The sequence below is a fragment of the Brienomyrus brachyistius genome, chromosome 8 (genome assembly GCF_023856365.1).
Source record: "Brienomyrus brachyistius isolate T26 chromosome 8, BBRACH_0.4, whole genome shotgun sequence".
Taxonomy (NCBI): Eukaryota; Metazoa; Chordata; class Actinopteri; order Osteoglossiformes; family Mormyridae; genus Brienomyrus; species Brienomyrus brachyistius.
The window spans coordinates 6895265-6910493 of NC_064540.1; the positions used below are offsets into that span (position 1 = coordinate 6895265).

General features: G+C 47.1%; 1 protein-coding gene across 1 annotated transcript in view; it reads right to left on the bottom strand.

Moving 5' to 3' along the window:
• Positions 1–15229, bottom strand: part of LOC125747080 (POC1 centriolar protein homolog A-like) — a 40420-nt gene that overhangs the window by 5704 nt on the left and 19487 nt on the right. The window contains exon 10 of the mRNA XM_049021812.1: positions 6011–6202. Within this exon, the coding sequence (XP_048877769.1) occupies positions 6011–6202 (192 nt within the window). The remainder of the gene's footprint in view (positions 1–6010; positions 6203–15229) is intronic.

Genomic DNA, 15229 nt, shown 5'->3' on the forward strand with positions numbered 1-15229 from the left:
CGCGAGCCACATTAATGTTGGTTTTTCCGAATGGGTCCCACTGAGGCCCCACGCTGCACAGCGCCACCTGATGACTAATTTCCTCATTGTGAAGGAAAATAATGCTGTCATCCACAACCTGGGGGAGCCATTAGCCACAGACTCTCTGGCTGACGGGGACCTGAGAGATGATTTAGCTGGTAATATTTAAGGAGGTGTTGTTTCAGCGTCACCACGCCACAAAGGAGGCCTCTCCAAAGCACCACATACATTAAATATTAAGAGCGGAGACAAGGGAACGATTAGTAACCAAGAGATGCATCTTACTTGAAAGTGCTTCTCACCTCCCGCCCCTGAGAAACCCTCTGAGAACTGGGCTATACACACATAGACATACAAACAGGCAACTTTATGGACAGCTAAAAGTTGACGTCCATCTGCGATCCATAGGCCCTCTTCTGACAAGTGAACGACGCGGCCATTAGGCCCAGGCTTCCTGCGGCTGCTGCGTGATGCTGGTAGGACCCGAACCAGGCAAAAGGGCATGCAGGCAGTTTATGCCGCAGTTCCTGCCACGGACGTCCAGGAGATTCAGAGGCGCAGAGAAGTTGAAACAAGATGCTGGACAGAATATGGCAGGTACCCCCCCCCTCCCATCTTCCTGACCCACCCATCTGTCGCAAGAGGCAATCTGAAGAAGTCGACAGGGATCCAGATGCTGGAATGACACACACACTCTCTCCGGGGCTCTCTGTGCAGTGTATGAACACATCGAGCTGATTCACAATAGAGATGTACAATATATTGGTTTATATAGCGATGTCGGCCGACGTTAATTAAAAATTAAGACATCGGCACAGGTCTGTGTCAATACTGGCCGATATTTAAATTGTAGTCTAGAGGTTTAAAGTTGCATCAATGCAATATGATAATTCGATTATTAAGGCAGAGATTCACATGAACCAATGTGTAACATCAGAATCAGTTACGCACGATTTATGGGAGCAAAACCCTCCATATACTCTGACTTCCAGGTTGCACGCTATCAAACTCATGTGCTACAGGTAGATGTGCAAAGTAGTAGGGCCAGCATGCAAACTTACAAAACACAGAATGGCAGGGGAAGGTTTGTTAATATTTGTAAAAGATTTGCGCTTCCATGATGATCCTTGCTCTATGATGCTTTTGGGAAACTTTGCTCTTTTGTATTCATAAAAGTCATTCATTTTGCTAGGTATTGTATCAATAGTCAAGACTCTGAGGCAGCTAACAGCTAAGTAAAAAGTAATGTTAACCTTAGAGATGCATGACATCAGTTAACATATCAGTATCAGCCAATATTAATCAAAACACCTGAATCGGTACGATGTTTCAATCTTGAGAAATACTTAAACTTTACCAACATTCAAAGTCAGCAATACTAGAGCACAAGATACAACTACTAAAATAACAAAGATGACTGCATTAGACGATCAGTCATTTTCTACAGTGGAAGACAAGGGATTTTGTCAGCTCCTTCACAACTACACTAAGTACAGTCTCCAAAGTCAGGACTATTTCGGCGTTGTCTCACAGCATGTATTACGCAATGATATTGCTACACACAATGACGAGAGCTTAATGTTAACCGGTTATCGGCATCGGTAATATTACGCAAAATTATATCCATTATCTTTATCGGCCAAAATTTCCACATCGGTGAACCACTAACGAATGCTTTTTCCTACAAGTGGTCTTCCTTAGGCTTGATTGCCCAGCCCTGCACTCCGGCCATGGGGGTCCACCTGAAAATATGATCTCCAGATTTCAACATGAAATGGCATTCCCTGACGGAAAAAACAGCCAACAGCTGGAAACCCAGCTGACTCCAGCGCCTATCAGAATTAATTAATGAAAGGATGGAGATGGTAATTAAACCAAAAGCCTGATCTATTAATAATTCAACTGAAACCTGGAGCCTCCAGCATTCATATTTCAGGTACCAGACAGCAGTGTTTTGCAGTGTTATGAGCTCGGCCACACGTCTGCAGAGGACCTGACTGCGTGGTCTCTTCCCTTAACCCCCTAAAAGCGTCACACATTTACAGTGATGGGGGGGCCAGGTGCGCTCCCCCCCGCCGTCGGGGCTATTTTAAGCAGCATCGTGCTCGGATTTGAGGCTGGCCTCTTTTCGGATGAGGTATAAACAAACATGGCACTCCGGTTATAGCTATGATCTAGATCCCTGTCTCTTTCACACCCTGGCAGGTGCGCTGACGCAGCAGGCCCACAGGGGGTGCTGTGTCCTTGCCGCGGATCCCACTGGCTGCAATTACAGCATTTTCTAGCCCCAAGCTGCTGGGAGGTCATGATTTGGATTGTTGATACTGACCTTCCAGCGATGACTGAGGACACCAGCACCGATTTAGCACAATGTGCAGTCAGACACATAAATGTCAAAGTGGAAATCTACAGAATAACCATGACCTTCTGTATCTCACCTTCTGCTGACCTTCGGCTGACCAAGCTGTCAATTCAGCTGATGGGTCCACACAACGCTCACCACTGCAGTCTCCCTCAAGGTTGACCTTCCAAACTAAACTGCTTCAGTATCTCCAGAGCAATGCTGCCTGAGCTATGTTCCCTAAATGCTCACATCTCTCCCTCTACTGACCACCAGCTGGAGTTCACACCGAGCTCAAGCTCTAGGCACAGAAGGATATCAAGGGATTGGCAACAGCTCACCACCCCTGAAGGTGGTGGATGTCCCTCTGCACCAGGCTGTCCGATTTGCTCATCACTTAAAGCAAATCTTACTTGCGTGGCAAGCAAATCAACATTAAGCCGGCTTTGCCAACACGGGACACGGTCAAAAAACAGCGGGAACATTAAAGTCACCGATGGATTAAGTCATGATTAACAATTTTGTGATTAACTTGCAAGTCATGTCCTTGAAACCAATGAAGTTAAAACCATTAAAAATATATTTAATATTTTTAAAAAGCTTTCACAGCCATCTTGGCATGCGTTAAATGCGTACGATGTCCATCAATGTGTTGCCTGATATTCATTGTACATTTTCTTTAAAACTTAACAGACTTTTATCCAAATCTGGACATTTTTTTGGAGAAAACAGTGTCAGTCACCATAGCAACTGGGGGTGAAGGGGCTTCGCTTAATGGTGAAATTACTCTGCTGACCCAGGGATCTGAAATGGCGACTTTCTGATCACAGGCACGGCATCCCAACCCACTGGCCAACACACTGCACCCTAACCAATACACCATACACTTTAGCTCTATGTCTTATTCTTAAATGAGGTCAAGGATTAGCCAAAAAGCTAAAGACAGGCTATTGGTGTCTGGCTAGAAGATAGCAGCAGCCCAGCTGCTCCCTGCTGTTCCTCCCACCCCACGGCGTCCTCATGCAGATCTTGGCGTTTCCTTAAGCCATTCCTGAGTGACAGTGAGTTATTCCCAAGCTCTCCCCCGGCTGGAAAGGAGCCGAGGCGTGGCCCAATCGTCACCTGTGTGACACGTGGAAAATGTCTCCAAGCGCGAACTTGATGTCTACATAAAAAAAGGAAAAGAATACAAGGAAAGGATGATTTGAGCAGCTTTTCACAAACACTAAATAATCCCTGCTGGTGAATCTTCTTTCTTTTCTTAGAAAATGTGTCAATTAACCAAAAATTACGTTATAATGTTCAAGTGCTGAAACAGGGAAGATCCTAAACTGCATAATATTATTGTTATCAGGTCCATCTAATCGATATAGACTCCTGGTAAACACAGACACTTGTTCCTTCAGAGCGTCCTGTTTTCTCTCTGGGTCTTCAGACATCTTATAATGACACAGTATATTTAGAGGAATCTCTATATTATTTCTCAGACATTAGTGTAATGATTTTTGTACTGGCATGTACTGATTTTTCAGTCATTATGCTAAACTCACTTAAGGACAGATGATATTCCTCCCAAGAGGGGGAAAAACATGCTTTCACATCTTGATAACGGCACATGATTTATCCAGACAGATGGACAGGGCTGTGCTGTAGCCTCACATCTCTAGGGTACTGGGTTCGATTCTCTGCATGTGTTCAATAGCAGTACCCAGCTTCCTAGATTGCTTGCATCGTTAGGTCTAACGAGTCCAGCCGTCCTCCTCTGACCTCTCTCATTAACGAGGTGTTCTCACACAAATGCCACTCACTGGATATTCTTCATTCCTCACACCATTCTCTGTAAACTCCAGACTGTGTAAAAAGTCATTTTATAGCTCAAACCAAATAATGTGTGCAAGTCTAAGAATCTCTGGTCTCTGAATCAAAACTGATGTACCATCACATATTAAAATACATTACAATAAAAATATATGATAGTACAATATTAATATAATTGTATTAATTATATTATATTAAAATACATACTTAGTAATATACAAATATACAAATCTGTACAAAGATCTGAAATCTAATGCTCAACTGAAATACTTTCAGAGTACTAATATGAAACATTTGTTGCAATTCTGGAGTCTCCTACCCTAAGATGTGCTGATCAATGCATATCAATCCAATACATTTTTAAGCTGGAGCCCTTGAAGGAAACACCATTACCAAAACAAGGCAGCTGCCTTCGAAATCTACACAAGCAAGCCGAGATGAACTCGCTATACATGTCAGTCAAACGTAAAGCGGGTTTGAAATAATCATTCTACTTTGCCTCCATATGTACGTTTAATAGTTTCAAAATAGTTTAATAGCGAAATAGTTTCGAACATCTTTCAGTCATTTTGCGACCTGCAGACAGCACCACATACATTAAAGCTATTTCTGCTCCGGTGTAGAATATGAAACGAAAACAAAACTGCATGCTGAGTGACATTTTATCTACGAGAGGAAGGCACCAGTCAACAGGGTGCTAACTGGTACCATTATAATCACAACTGCAACTACAGAAAATACCACGCAAAACCCCACAAGAAAAAGAGATCGTGCCTGAAGCAAAGCGAAAGACAAAGCTTTGCATTAGTGGCCCTGGAAGAAACCCGAAATGGACAGAACGTCTTCTTGAGCCATACACATATCCATGAGTTCTTGGGAAAAGCCCATGAGCTCGTCAAAACCACTTAAAAACCAAAGGAGATGCATGAATCTGATGTGAAGCAGCAACTGCAAGAGACTGAATCAGACTTTCCATTTGCAGCTGTGTTCTGGCCCAGAGGACTCTGAATGGCTGAATGAACTATACAAACAGAGTATCTCCATGAGCATAGGTTTAACAAATCTGAGGATCTGTGTTCTCATGAACGTGGTAACAGCTCAGCACAAAAATATCGACCTTTTCACAGCTGAATGTGAATAAGCATAAGCATTAAAATGTAATTCGTATTTCATAACCCCCATAAGCGACAGGGAGGTGATGCGTTTCACAATCAGACACATCCTCTGCTGAAGGCATCTCCATCCATGCGATTACCTTGGTGACCTTCTAAAGGATTCCACCGTGTTTAACGTGTCCTTCTCATGGAGAGAACTTCCTGGGTTACACCTGAGGCATAAACTCTCCCAACTATAGTGCACAGATTGTAATAGGGAGGGGAGGCTGGATCAGATCATTTTATAAAGGAACAGACAGACATTTCAGCAATGTTATTCAGAACGGGAGAGACTTGAGAAATAAAGTACAACCTTTAAAAAGCTGTGAAACATCTCAGTGGTACAGCAAGAGTTTCTTTCAGATTTGATTCTGCTTTCTTTGACATTAACAACAATTGCATGTTTCTGTCATTCATAGTAACATTTAATTCAATGCACAGGGTGCTGTGTGGCTCTGTGGCTTAAAACTCTTTGCCTCTGATCAGAAAGTCACTGATTCAAATCCCAGGGCCAGCAGAATGATGTTACCATTGAGTCCCAGAGCAAGGCCTTTAACCCCCAACTGCTACAGGGACCGTCTAACCCTGTTTTCTATTAAATTTACATTGGATAAAAGTGTCAGCTAAACAACATAAACGTGACGTGAATGCATGAGGCAGGTTGGCTCCCACTCACCTGGGTGAGCACACTCAGCTGGCCCACGATGTGCTCCAGAGTGCTGGCCAGCGCGTCAGACACGCCAGCCTCAGGTTGCGGGTGGCACCCTGCATCTCTGGGGTTTTCAAAGGCCTGGCCCGAGCTCCTGGTGCGCCCTCTTGTGCCCGGAAGTGGCCCCGGGTTCTCTGGGAGCCCAGCAGTCTCCGAGCACTGAGGACAGACAGGTCGATTTTTACATTTTACTTGGTGACGCAAAGGGAAAACACAAACACCTGAAGCAGGAGAAGCAGCCTGAAATGGACGAGTATCGGGGTGACCTCGGCTCACACTGCGACAGAGGGACAATAGAGAGGGTGTGCAGGGGAGGGCGGGGCTGGCGGGGGCAGAGAGAGAGCTCAGGCCAGACACACCTTGCTGGCGCCCCTGATGGGAACATCTGACAGGCAGGTGTGCTCCACATGCCAGACGGAGGGAGGTAAATATTTGCGGCGTGTTCCTTGCCATAGCTTCCAGGTGGATCCCCGACACTGATCTCAGCCCAGCTGCAGCTAACCATAAGCTCAGTAGGACATGGCGGGAAGGTTACAGCACTCACTGAGGGAGGGCGGGGGAGTGATCAGCTCTCTATCATTCTGCCCCCACATCCCGGTGTGTTAAAAAGCCCAAGAATTTTCTACAACCCATCTTCTGGCCATAAATAGAACCCCACCCAAGACTGGGTCCATTAGACAACCCTTACACCCTTCCATAAATAAAGGCGCGTGCCCCCCCCCCCCCCCAAGAAAATCAGGCTGTGGCCGCCACCGCAGTAGGAATGAGGTCTGTTCACGTTCCGTTAATGTGTGCAGAGAAGGATCACGACTGTATTTCATAGAGTAATCGACTGACGGAGGATAGCACCACCTTCACTTACAGGCCGCATGAGGCAGTTGAGAGATGGAATGTGATGAAGATGTAGAGTGGCCAGCGATTGGGAACTGGGGCCCTTCTGAGCTCAGCCTGAGGATAATAAAGCCGCGCTGGTGCCCTCCAAACCTCGGCTCCCAGTGGGCTCTTCAGGGCTTACCTCCAAGCTTCTGCTTCTGCAACGCTTTGGTTTCCTAGCGCAAATATTATACGTGACTCCCCCCAGTTCAATTAGTCATCAGTCCGAGACGAACACCTTGTATGTTTCAGTTGGCCCTCTGGCCATGGCAAGGAGGAGAAGCCTGCCTGATAGCGGCCTCGCGATAAACGGCCCGGCCCATTCAAATATTGACACGCGGGGAGAGGTGCCCTGGCATGAACTCTGTACAGGAGGGGGCGGCAGAGAGGACAGGGTGATAATGGGACCCAGGTCAGAGGGCGCGTGGGCCAGGATTAACCCGATTCCAGCGTTACTAGTCTTTTCCGCAGAAAATTTTGAATTTTTTTAGGCACAGGACAGTTAGGGTAACAAAAGATCCTAATCTCAGTTTAAACCCCTTAAAGATATCAGAATGTGTCACATCACATTTCTTTAAGTTATTGGGTATTTTCGTATTAAAACCGGAAAAACGGTTGCCAAACACAGCCTCGATGTGATGAGGGCACCCAGCGAGCCGCACTCTTGGTGATTCTACTGGGGCTGACAGGTACGTCAGCACCGGACACATTATGGGAATCTCCGAGATGGGGGGAGAGGTCGGTGACGCGCGAAACCTGCCCCTCAGTGCTAAACCAGTGGCTCCCCGGCAGCTTTTGCGATCCAAATGGCCTCACAGGGCAGTTAACAATCCCAGTGAGTCATCTGGATTGGAAAAACCAACAGCGGAAAAAATTCACCAGACTGTGGGTTTTGGATGGAGGGGTAGTGGGGAGGGACACAGTAAAATTCCCACTGGTTTGATGGGCCATCAGAGTGGTCCTGCCCACATGCCAGAGCGTCCGTCACGCTCCTGGACACTACGAAAACACGGGATTATATACAGAATGCTGCACATCCCACAGGGGGTTGGGACTAACAGGCAGGTAACGCGAGCCAGTTAAAATAACACCACACAGGTTCAACACATCAACTGTGGCACATGGTCACAAGAAGTCAACTTTCAATCAATCATCGAATGGAAAAACTCAGCTACCGTCTGTCACGAGCACATCTAACGGCTATCAAAGTGTAACTAATGGCCACCTGGTCTGTACAGGGGAAAAGAATACCTGAAGTCTAAACTCTAATCCACCGGACACACGTCAACAGAAAGCTTCATCTGATTTTAGATAGCAAGGAAGAATCAGTATTTAGTGAATTTAGTGATTAACTGTCATCGTTGACACACCACAGCACACAGTGCACAACAACGAAATGTGTTCTCTGCATTTAACCCATATGTGACAGTGTGACATAGCAGTGGGCAGCTAATTCAGTGCCCGGGGAGCAGTGCTTGAGGGCGGTACCTTGCTCAGGGTACCTCAATGGTACCTTGCTGGTCAGGGAATCGAACCTGTAATCTTTCGATTACGAGTGCGCGTCCCTAACCATTACACCACCACTGTCCACTAACAGCTATCACAGAGTGGAGATAAACACAAAGAGAGATGCATGATGGGTAGTGAATCATACCAAGCGCAGTTCAATGTACAGGTGAGCCCCCGGGCCAGAATCCATGCTGTAGGGAGGGGGGAGGACCACATTCATTCCCGATGCATCAAAGACATGAATGTCGTGTGTATCTCACCGGCACCAAGGGGCAGCAAATGCTAAGATGAGAAGACAGATGGTTCAGCCGCCGATAAGAATGATCCTGCCCCTGATTCTCACCAAGAACAGCGCCATGTTACAGAGACAGGCACATCGCACCATGGGGTTATACCACAGTGAGGCTACCTGCAGTCCCCCAAACAGCTTCGGTTAGAAAGAGCGTGGAACCTCCAAGGGTCTGCTGTTCAAGAAGATTACATTTGCAATGTGCTAGAAATTGTAGGTAGAACCTGGGAAAAGCCCTAGCAAGAGAACACCACAAATGTGAAGGTAAAGGTACTCTTCAGGACTGGGGAGACGGGCTCGGGGAGTGGGGGTGGGATTACTAGGGCCACCCAGAGATTAACCCAGAGACAGATGTGCTCCCCCTGCACCAGTGTGTGCTCCTCCAGCTGCCGTGTCAGGGAAGGCGGAGCAGAGAGCAGGCCCTGCTCCTTCCGAGGACAGTACTGGGCCGCTGTCAAACTGCTGCTCATTCGGATTTTAAACGCGTGTCATGTAACTCTGCTTGTCCAAACCTATGGACGCGTGTCATGTGACACTGCTCGACTAGACTTTTGAACACGAGTCATGTGACTCTGCTCGTCCGTACCTTTGAATGCATGTCATGCGATTCTGATTTCGGTGTGTCACGTGACTCAGCTTGTCCAGACCTTTGAATGCGTGTTGTGATTCTGCTCATCCAGACCGTGTCATGTGACTCTGGTGAACACTCCCCTCACCATTGTCATTCGCACCGATCGCTAAGACTGTTTTGGTTCTGATAGGACCAAACACCCTCCTCCCCCAACGTCTTGTGTAGCAGGAAGGCGATCAATGGACAGGTAGACTCACGGTGGAGGAAATGAGTGACAGAAGCAGAGACAATGGGAGGGGGTGTGACGTGGCTGGGGGGAAAAGGCTGCTCACCCCCCTCCACCTGATACCCGTGACGCATTTCTCAGCTGCTCCTGCAGAAGGCCCCTACCCTGTGGCCAAGAGATGGTGAAGCCAGGCCCTTCAGCAAACGGCAAGGTTAGTGCTGCCTGCACGTGCAAGCGAAACACCCAAAACCCCGTGTGATAACACGCTCTGAGCCAGCCGTGGCTCCCACGCGCTCGTCCCTTCATACACACATTCATGAATGATAGCATCAGGTTGAAGGTCGCAGAGGCTGTGAGCTGAATACACACACATGCACACACAAACAGCTATGAAAATTCTGCATACATAAGGCACACCAGCTTCTCACACAATCAAATAGCAATAATAATAAACATTACCAAACAAACACCAAAATAAAAGGATAATAATTGCTTTTAGGAAGGGCAGTGTTGCATTTCTATTACCATCCATCCACTTTCCAAACCGCTTATCCTACTGGGTCGCGGGGGGTCCGGAGCCCATCCCGGAAGCAATGGGCACGAGGCAGGGAACCACTAAGGATGGGGGGCCAGCCCATCACAGGGCACACTCACACACCAGTCACTCACACATGCACACCTATGGGCAATTTAGCAAGTCCAATTAGCCTCAGCATGTTTTTGGACTGTGGGGGGAAACCGGAGTACCCGGAGGAAACCGCACGACGACATGGGGGTAACATGCAAACTCCACGCACATGTGACCCAGGCGGAGACTCGAATCTGGGTCCCAGAGGTGTGAGGCAACAGTGCTAACTACTGCACCACCATGCCGCCCCCCCCATTTTTATTACTATTTCATTTATTTATTTGGCAGATGCTTTTATCCAGAGAGATGTACAACTGAGTAAAAAAGGGTCAGACAGCCCCTGGTGAAATTGCAGGTTAAGGGTCTTGCTCAAGGGCCCAATGGCAACATCACTCTACTGTCACAGGATTTCAGCCTTTTGATCACAGGCTCAGATACTGAACCGAGAGCCATTTCCAGGAACCTTACCTTGAAGAAATTATGGATCACATTCCAATAAACCCACTTCATTACAGATGAGTCTCCTCCTTACACAATATCAACAGAAGTGCATGAAGAACCCCTCTAGCCATTGCAGTTTCACATGCTAGTAAATACTCCTGCAATTTTCCCTAAGACTGGCCCAGAAAATCCAGTTTACTGGGAGAACTGCCTACGGTGTCAAGAACACATAGAGATATTCTCTGTAATGGCTAAGCTAAGCGTCAGATGGTGTTATCGTGAATATCCGCGTGGCACTGATACGGATATTTCTGGAATAAATAAGCAGTGCCTAAATAAATTCAGCCATGCCTGAGCTCTGCCTAGCAGCAGCAGCAGCAGCAGCCCTCCATGCTGCTCATGCAGACGTCACACCATGCCCGTCTCTGGGCTCCAGCAGGAATACATATGGCTCCACAGCACCACCCCAGCCCGGCCGACCAGCTAATCTTAGGATCAAACCCGGAGCCTGGGGTGTCATACGTTTGTTCTACTTCATATCCATCCTGGCAGGAACCCTGATAAAATTAATTAAACTCCCTAATTACTGGTATAAGGCGGGCTGGAGGCAAAAGCATCAACTATATCTGCCAGAGGATATTCAAGGAGAGGCTGGGAAAGCCAAGATGTGGCCAAACGAGGAGGACATCGCCGGATAATCTGGCATATTAGGGAAAGGAATAAAGAGAAAGAAGGGCCCCATCAGATAAGGCAAAAAAAAAAAAACCCAGAAAGCCAGGAGGTTGTCCAGCTGTAAGCTTCTGATCAGCAATCCACCCGCTCGGAGGACGCAGAACCTCCCTGCAGACTCTGCATCACCCACCCCGCCGGCCTCCGTTGTTACCCGCACTGGCGGGAGAGGGGCACATTTCCTCCTAGCGGCTCTGAGACTTTAACGAGGAACTGTGGGGCCAGCTTGTTAATAGCAGAGGCGGTTTGTTTCTGGGGCCGCACTCAAAAAGTCTCTTCCTGCTCCGTCACCTCAGATGTTTCAAACACTAGATAAATAGCTAGTGAGTACAGCCAGAAGGTGGTAGCTAGCCAGCTGCTTAGCAGAACATGCTGTTTCAGCATCTCCTGAATAAAGAACAAGTTTATTTAATATTTTGTGTAGTGGCTGGTTGTGGTCAACAGGGGGCCAAACCTTAGGGGCCCATGCAAATGCATGGTTTGTGTGGACACCACCACTGATTAATGGTACCCTGCCAGACAGTGTGTGAACACTGGAGCAATAAGCTAAAATGACTTTATTACTCTAAAGTACTTTATTAGGTACACCTAGTTAGTACCAGATATGACCCACTTTTGCCATCAAAACCACTTCAAGGGTAGACAAGTTAGAAGCCTCTCTGCATGCTGTCCTGAGCTGCTATTTTTGCACTGTTGCTCCTCCAGTTAAGGAGTCTGACCATCCTCATCTGACCTTTCTCATTAACAAAGTGTTTTCAGGCCCAGAAATGCCACTGACTGGATGGTTTTTGTGCATCACGGTATCTTAGGGGAGTCGCTGTTTCTGAGATGCTGGAACCACAACGTCTGACACCGACAGTCACAAAATACACAAAGTCACTCAGATCATACATCTTAGCCATGCTAATGCTCAGCGAAACGGTAAGTGACCCCATCTGCGTGCTGTACAGTACATGTTCAGCTGCAGCCACACGTCTTGCTGTTTGGAGGAACAGACCGCTTGTGCTTGTAATTAGGTGCAGCTTATAAACTGGCCACTGAGGGCATGTAATACTGTATGATGCATGTATAAATTCATTCAATAAATCAGAGGTGACACAAACCAGCCACAGGAATCCAATAGAATCAAGTTTCATCAGAATGACATGTAACAGTCCATGCTATAAAGCATGACATCCAAACAGTTCAGTAACAGAGGCTTATAGCTGGCTTCTCGAAAACATTTCTTGCACGAAAATATTCTCAACTGTGAGCCAGCCTCTAATTCCGATATTACACTATGATAAAATAACTACAGCCAGATATTACACAACAGTCACTTGGCAGCAGTATCTGCAAGCCATTCATAGAAGTAATGAGGCTAACTGGGCCATAAACGCCTGGATAAAGAACATCTCTGAGGCGGATGCGGCGTAAACGCAGTGCGCTATCGATCCACGTAACGGGAGAAGCTGGCAGGCCGGGGTCAGCCTCAGCGGGGCCACATGAAACCTTGACGGTGCCCTTGCTGATGTGAGTACCGCTGAAAGCAGACACCAGCAGCCTCACCTGCACCCCCCCAATGAGCTGCCCTTTGGGCGACACGATATCTGACAAGGGTTTTTAATATTTAACTGCCGCTAATGGGTCGTTCCTCCAGCCACGCTCTCACCTAAACACTTGAGACTCTAGATGTTTTTGGGCAAGATACACTTGAGCCTGAAGAGAGGCCAGAAACCGAAAATCGACTTACTTGGTCAACCTTTTAAAAACATTTTAATGGCTTTTTAATTAGTTTAAAGCATAAATGAAGCCCTGAGCCTGAAAACAGTGAACAAAGGACGTAGACAGACAGGGATCTCCATGTTTTGAAGTGGTTAATGGATTAATTACACGCATCGCCACAGGCTAGGGGGGACTCTGCTGACATGCATTAAGCTCTGGATAACAGGGTTTCAACAGGACAAAGCAAAAACAGGAGAACATGGAGCCCACACCTCCATGCCTCTTTTCTGCAATGCCCCCTAGTGGTGATAAGCTCCCTCTGGGTTACCATGAGTTTTGCTGGACTGCTCTTCTTTCCCGTTGCTCCCCATGAAAACCACCGGCAGCTAAATACTGTCACTCTAAAAGCAGAGCGCGCCCTGGGCTCCGGCACGTCGTTTACTGTGACAACTCTAACTCCATACAGACCCGTCCCAGCAGGGGGAGACCGAAGCCCGACGCCGGAGACCCCAGACTCCTGAGGTGAGGACATCCTGAACCTGCAGCGAGGCTCATAACAAGGCCCCAGCCACACAGCCCCCCAAGCAGCTGGCCACGGCACCGTGTGCCACAGCTGCGAAAAGTCCCGAAACCCCAAAAAGCTGCCCGCCGACGCAGCTCTACTCCTGCTCATGCTGAGAAGCAGGAAGAGTCTGGAAATAAACGACGTTCCAACTTCACGCTGATGTACTAGACCCGAAACACCGCTGGCAGAGTAGCAGCCTCTGCCTCAGGAAGCCACATATTATGTTAAAACGGAACATTGTCTAAAAATCCATTCAAGCAATTCACGATGCTCCGCCCCCTGGACAGATTTTTAAAAACACTATCGATAACTAACATCATTATTTCAAATACCAGTCTCTACAACTGCTTTAACATAATGTAAAGCATTATGACTAAACAGTGACTTCAATGCCACAGTGACAAAACTACATTCACAGGACTAGTCACACCTTAGCTATAAGGACAGCTATGCTAGTTTTACGCAGCGGCTTTGGGGTCTCTCTGCGGCCTGTTGGCCTCACGTGCTGTCTATCGGGCCAGTTGTTCTAGCCTCACATACTAGCCATTACTAGCCACCCTTAAAGCAACGAACAGCGAGTTACATTCCCTTTCCATTCGCCGTAAGGGTTCAGTTCTTCCAGACAGAAGACGCAAAGCCTATTAACAGGGCATGATGCCAGGGGGATGTAGCGCAAATGCAGTCAGCTCCTGTTTACTTCAGTATTACCGCCTCTAAACAAGGCAGGGTTATTTTTAAGCAAAACTAACACTTTTCTTTAAAAGCAGTCTTTCCTAGTGATTTGTATGAACGCCAATGCTACATAAATGCAGATGTGCTCAGATAAAGCCATGAGAATCTCTGCCACGTGGCTGTGTAGCTCAACTGTAAGAGCAAAGCACACAGCAAATTAGCCCTGGGAGGGGGACGGGGGGGGGGGGGGGGGGACGGCTGAGCTATCAGTTTATTATGCAGGCGACAGCACTGGAGCATTCAGTTCCAATATTCAGCCTCGTGTTCAGTCAACAAAGGCAAGACAAAACAGGCATTTTGATCGAGATGGACGCAGCATGTTCGGAGTCCCTGTTTTCAAACCTCTGCCACTCCGCAGAGAATCATAAATAATTGTCCGCCAATATCTCAGAGTCTCCCAGCGAGACAGAGAAGCATTTCAGCGTATAATAAAAACATTTTAGGAGTAATGAAAAGCAATTCCTATTGCATGGCAATCATTCAAAACAAATTTGAACAGAAATGATAACATAATGCATCAATTTCTAATGGAGGCCTAATCTTTGTAATGCATTAAATTGATTCTATCTGGAAAAGAAAAACTTTTAGGGCTCATTGACTGTGACGCACAATTGGGAAATGAAGCCAGCCTTACCAGGAAGAACACATTAAGGGTGCTTTACGACATATCTGACCTTCTCTCCAGCATTAAGGCTAGCATGAAAATTACCATAACCGATGACTGACTTTAGATACTTAATAAAACGGTAGACAAACACTTTGGACAGCCGTAAACATGACAGGGGAGCAATCAGACAGAACCATACCTGGGGCCCAAATACATTACAGCCTTTATGCATCTACCGGACATGCTACTGTTACACCCCAGTCTCTCTCTCTCTCTCTCTCTCAGTGGTTTGCACCTCCCACCTGGTAAATG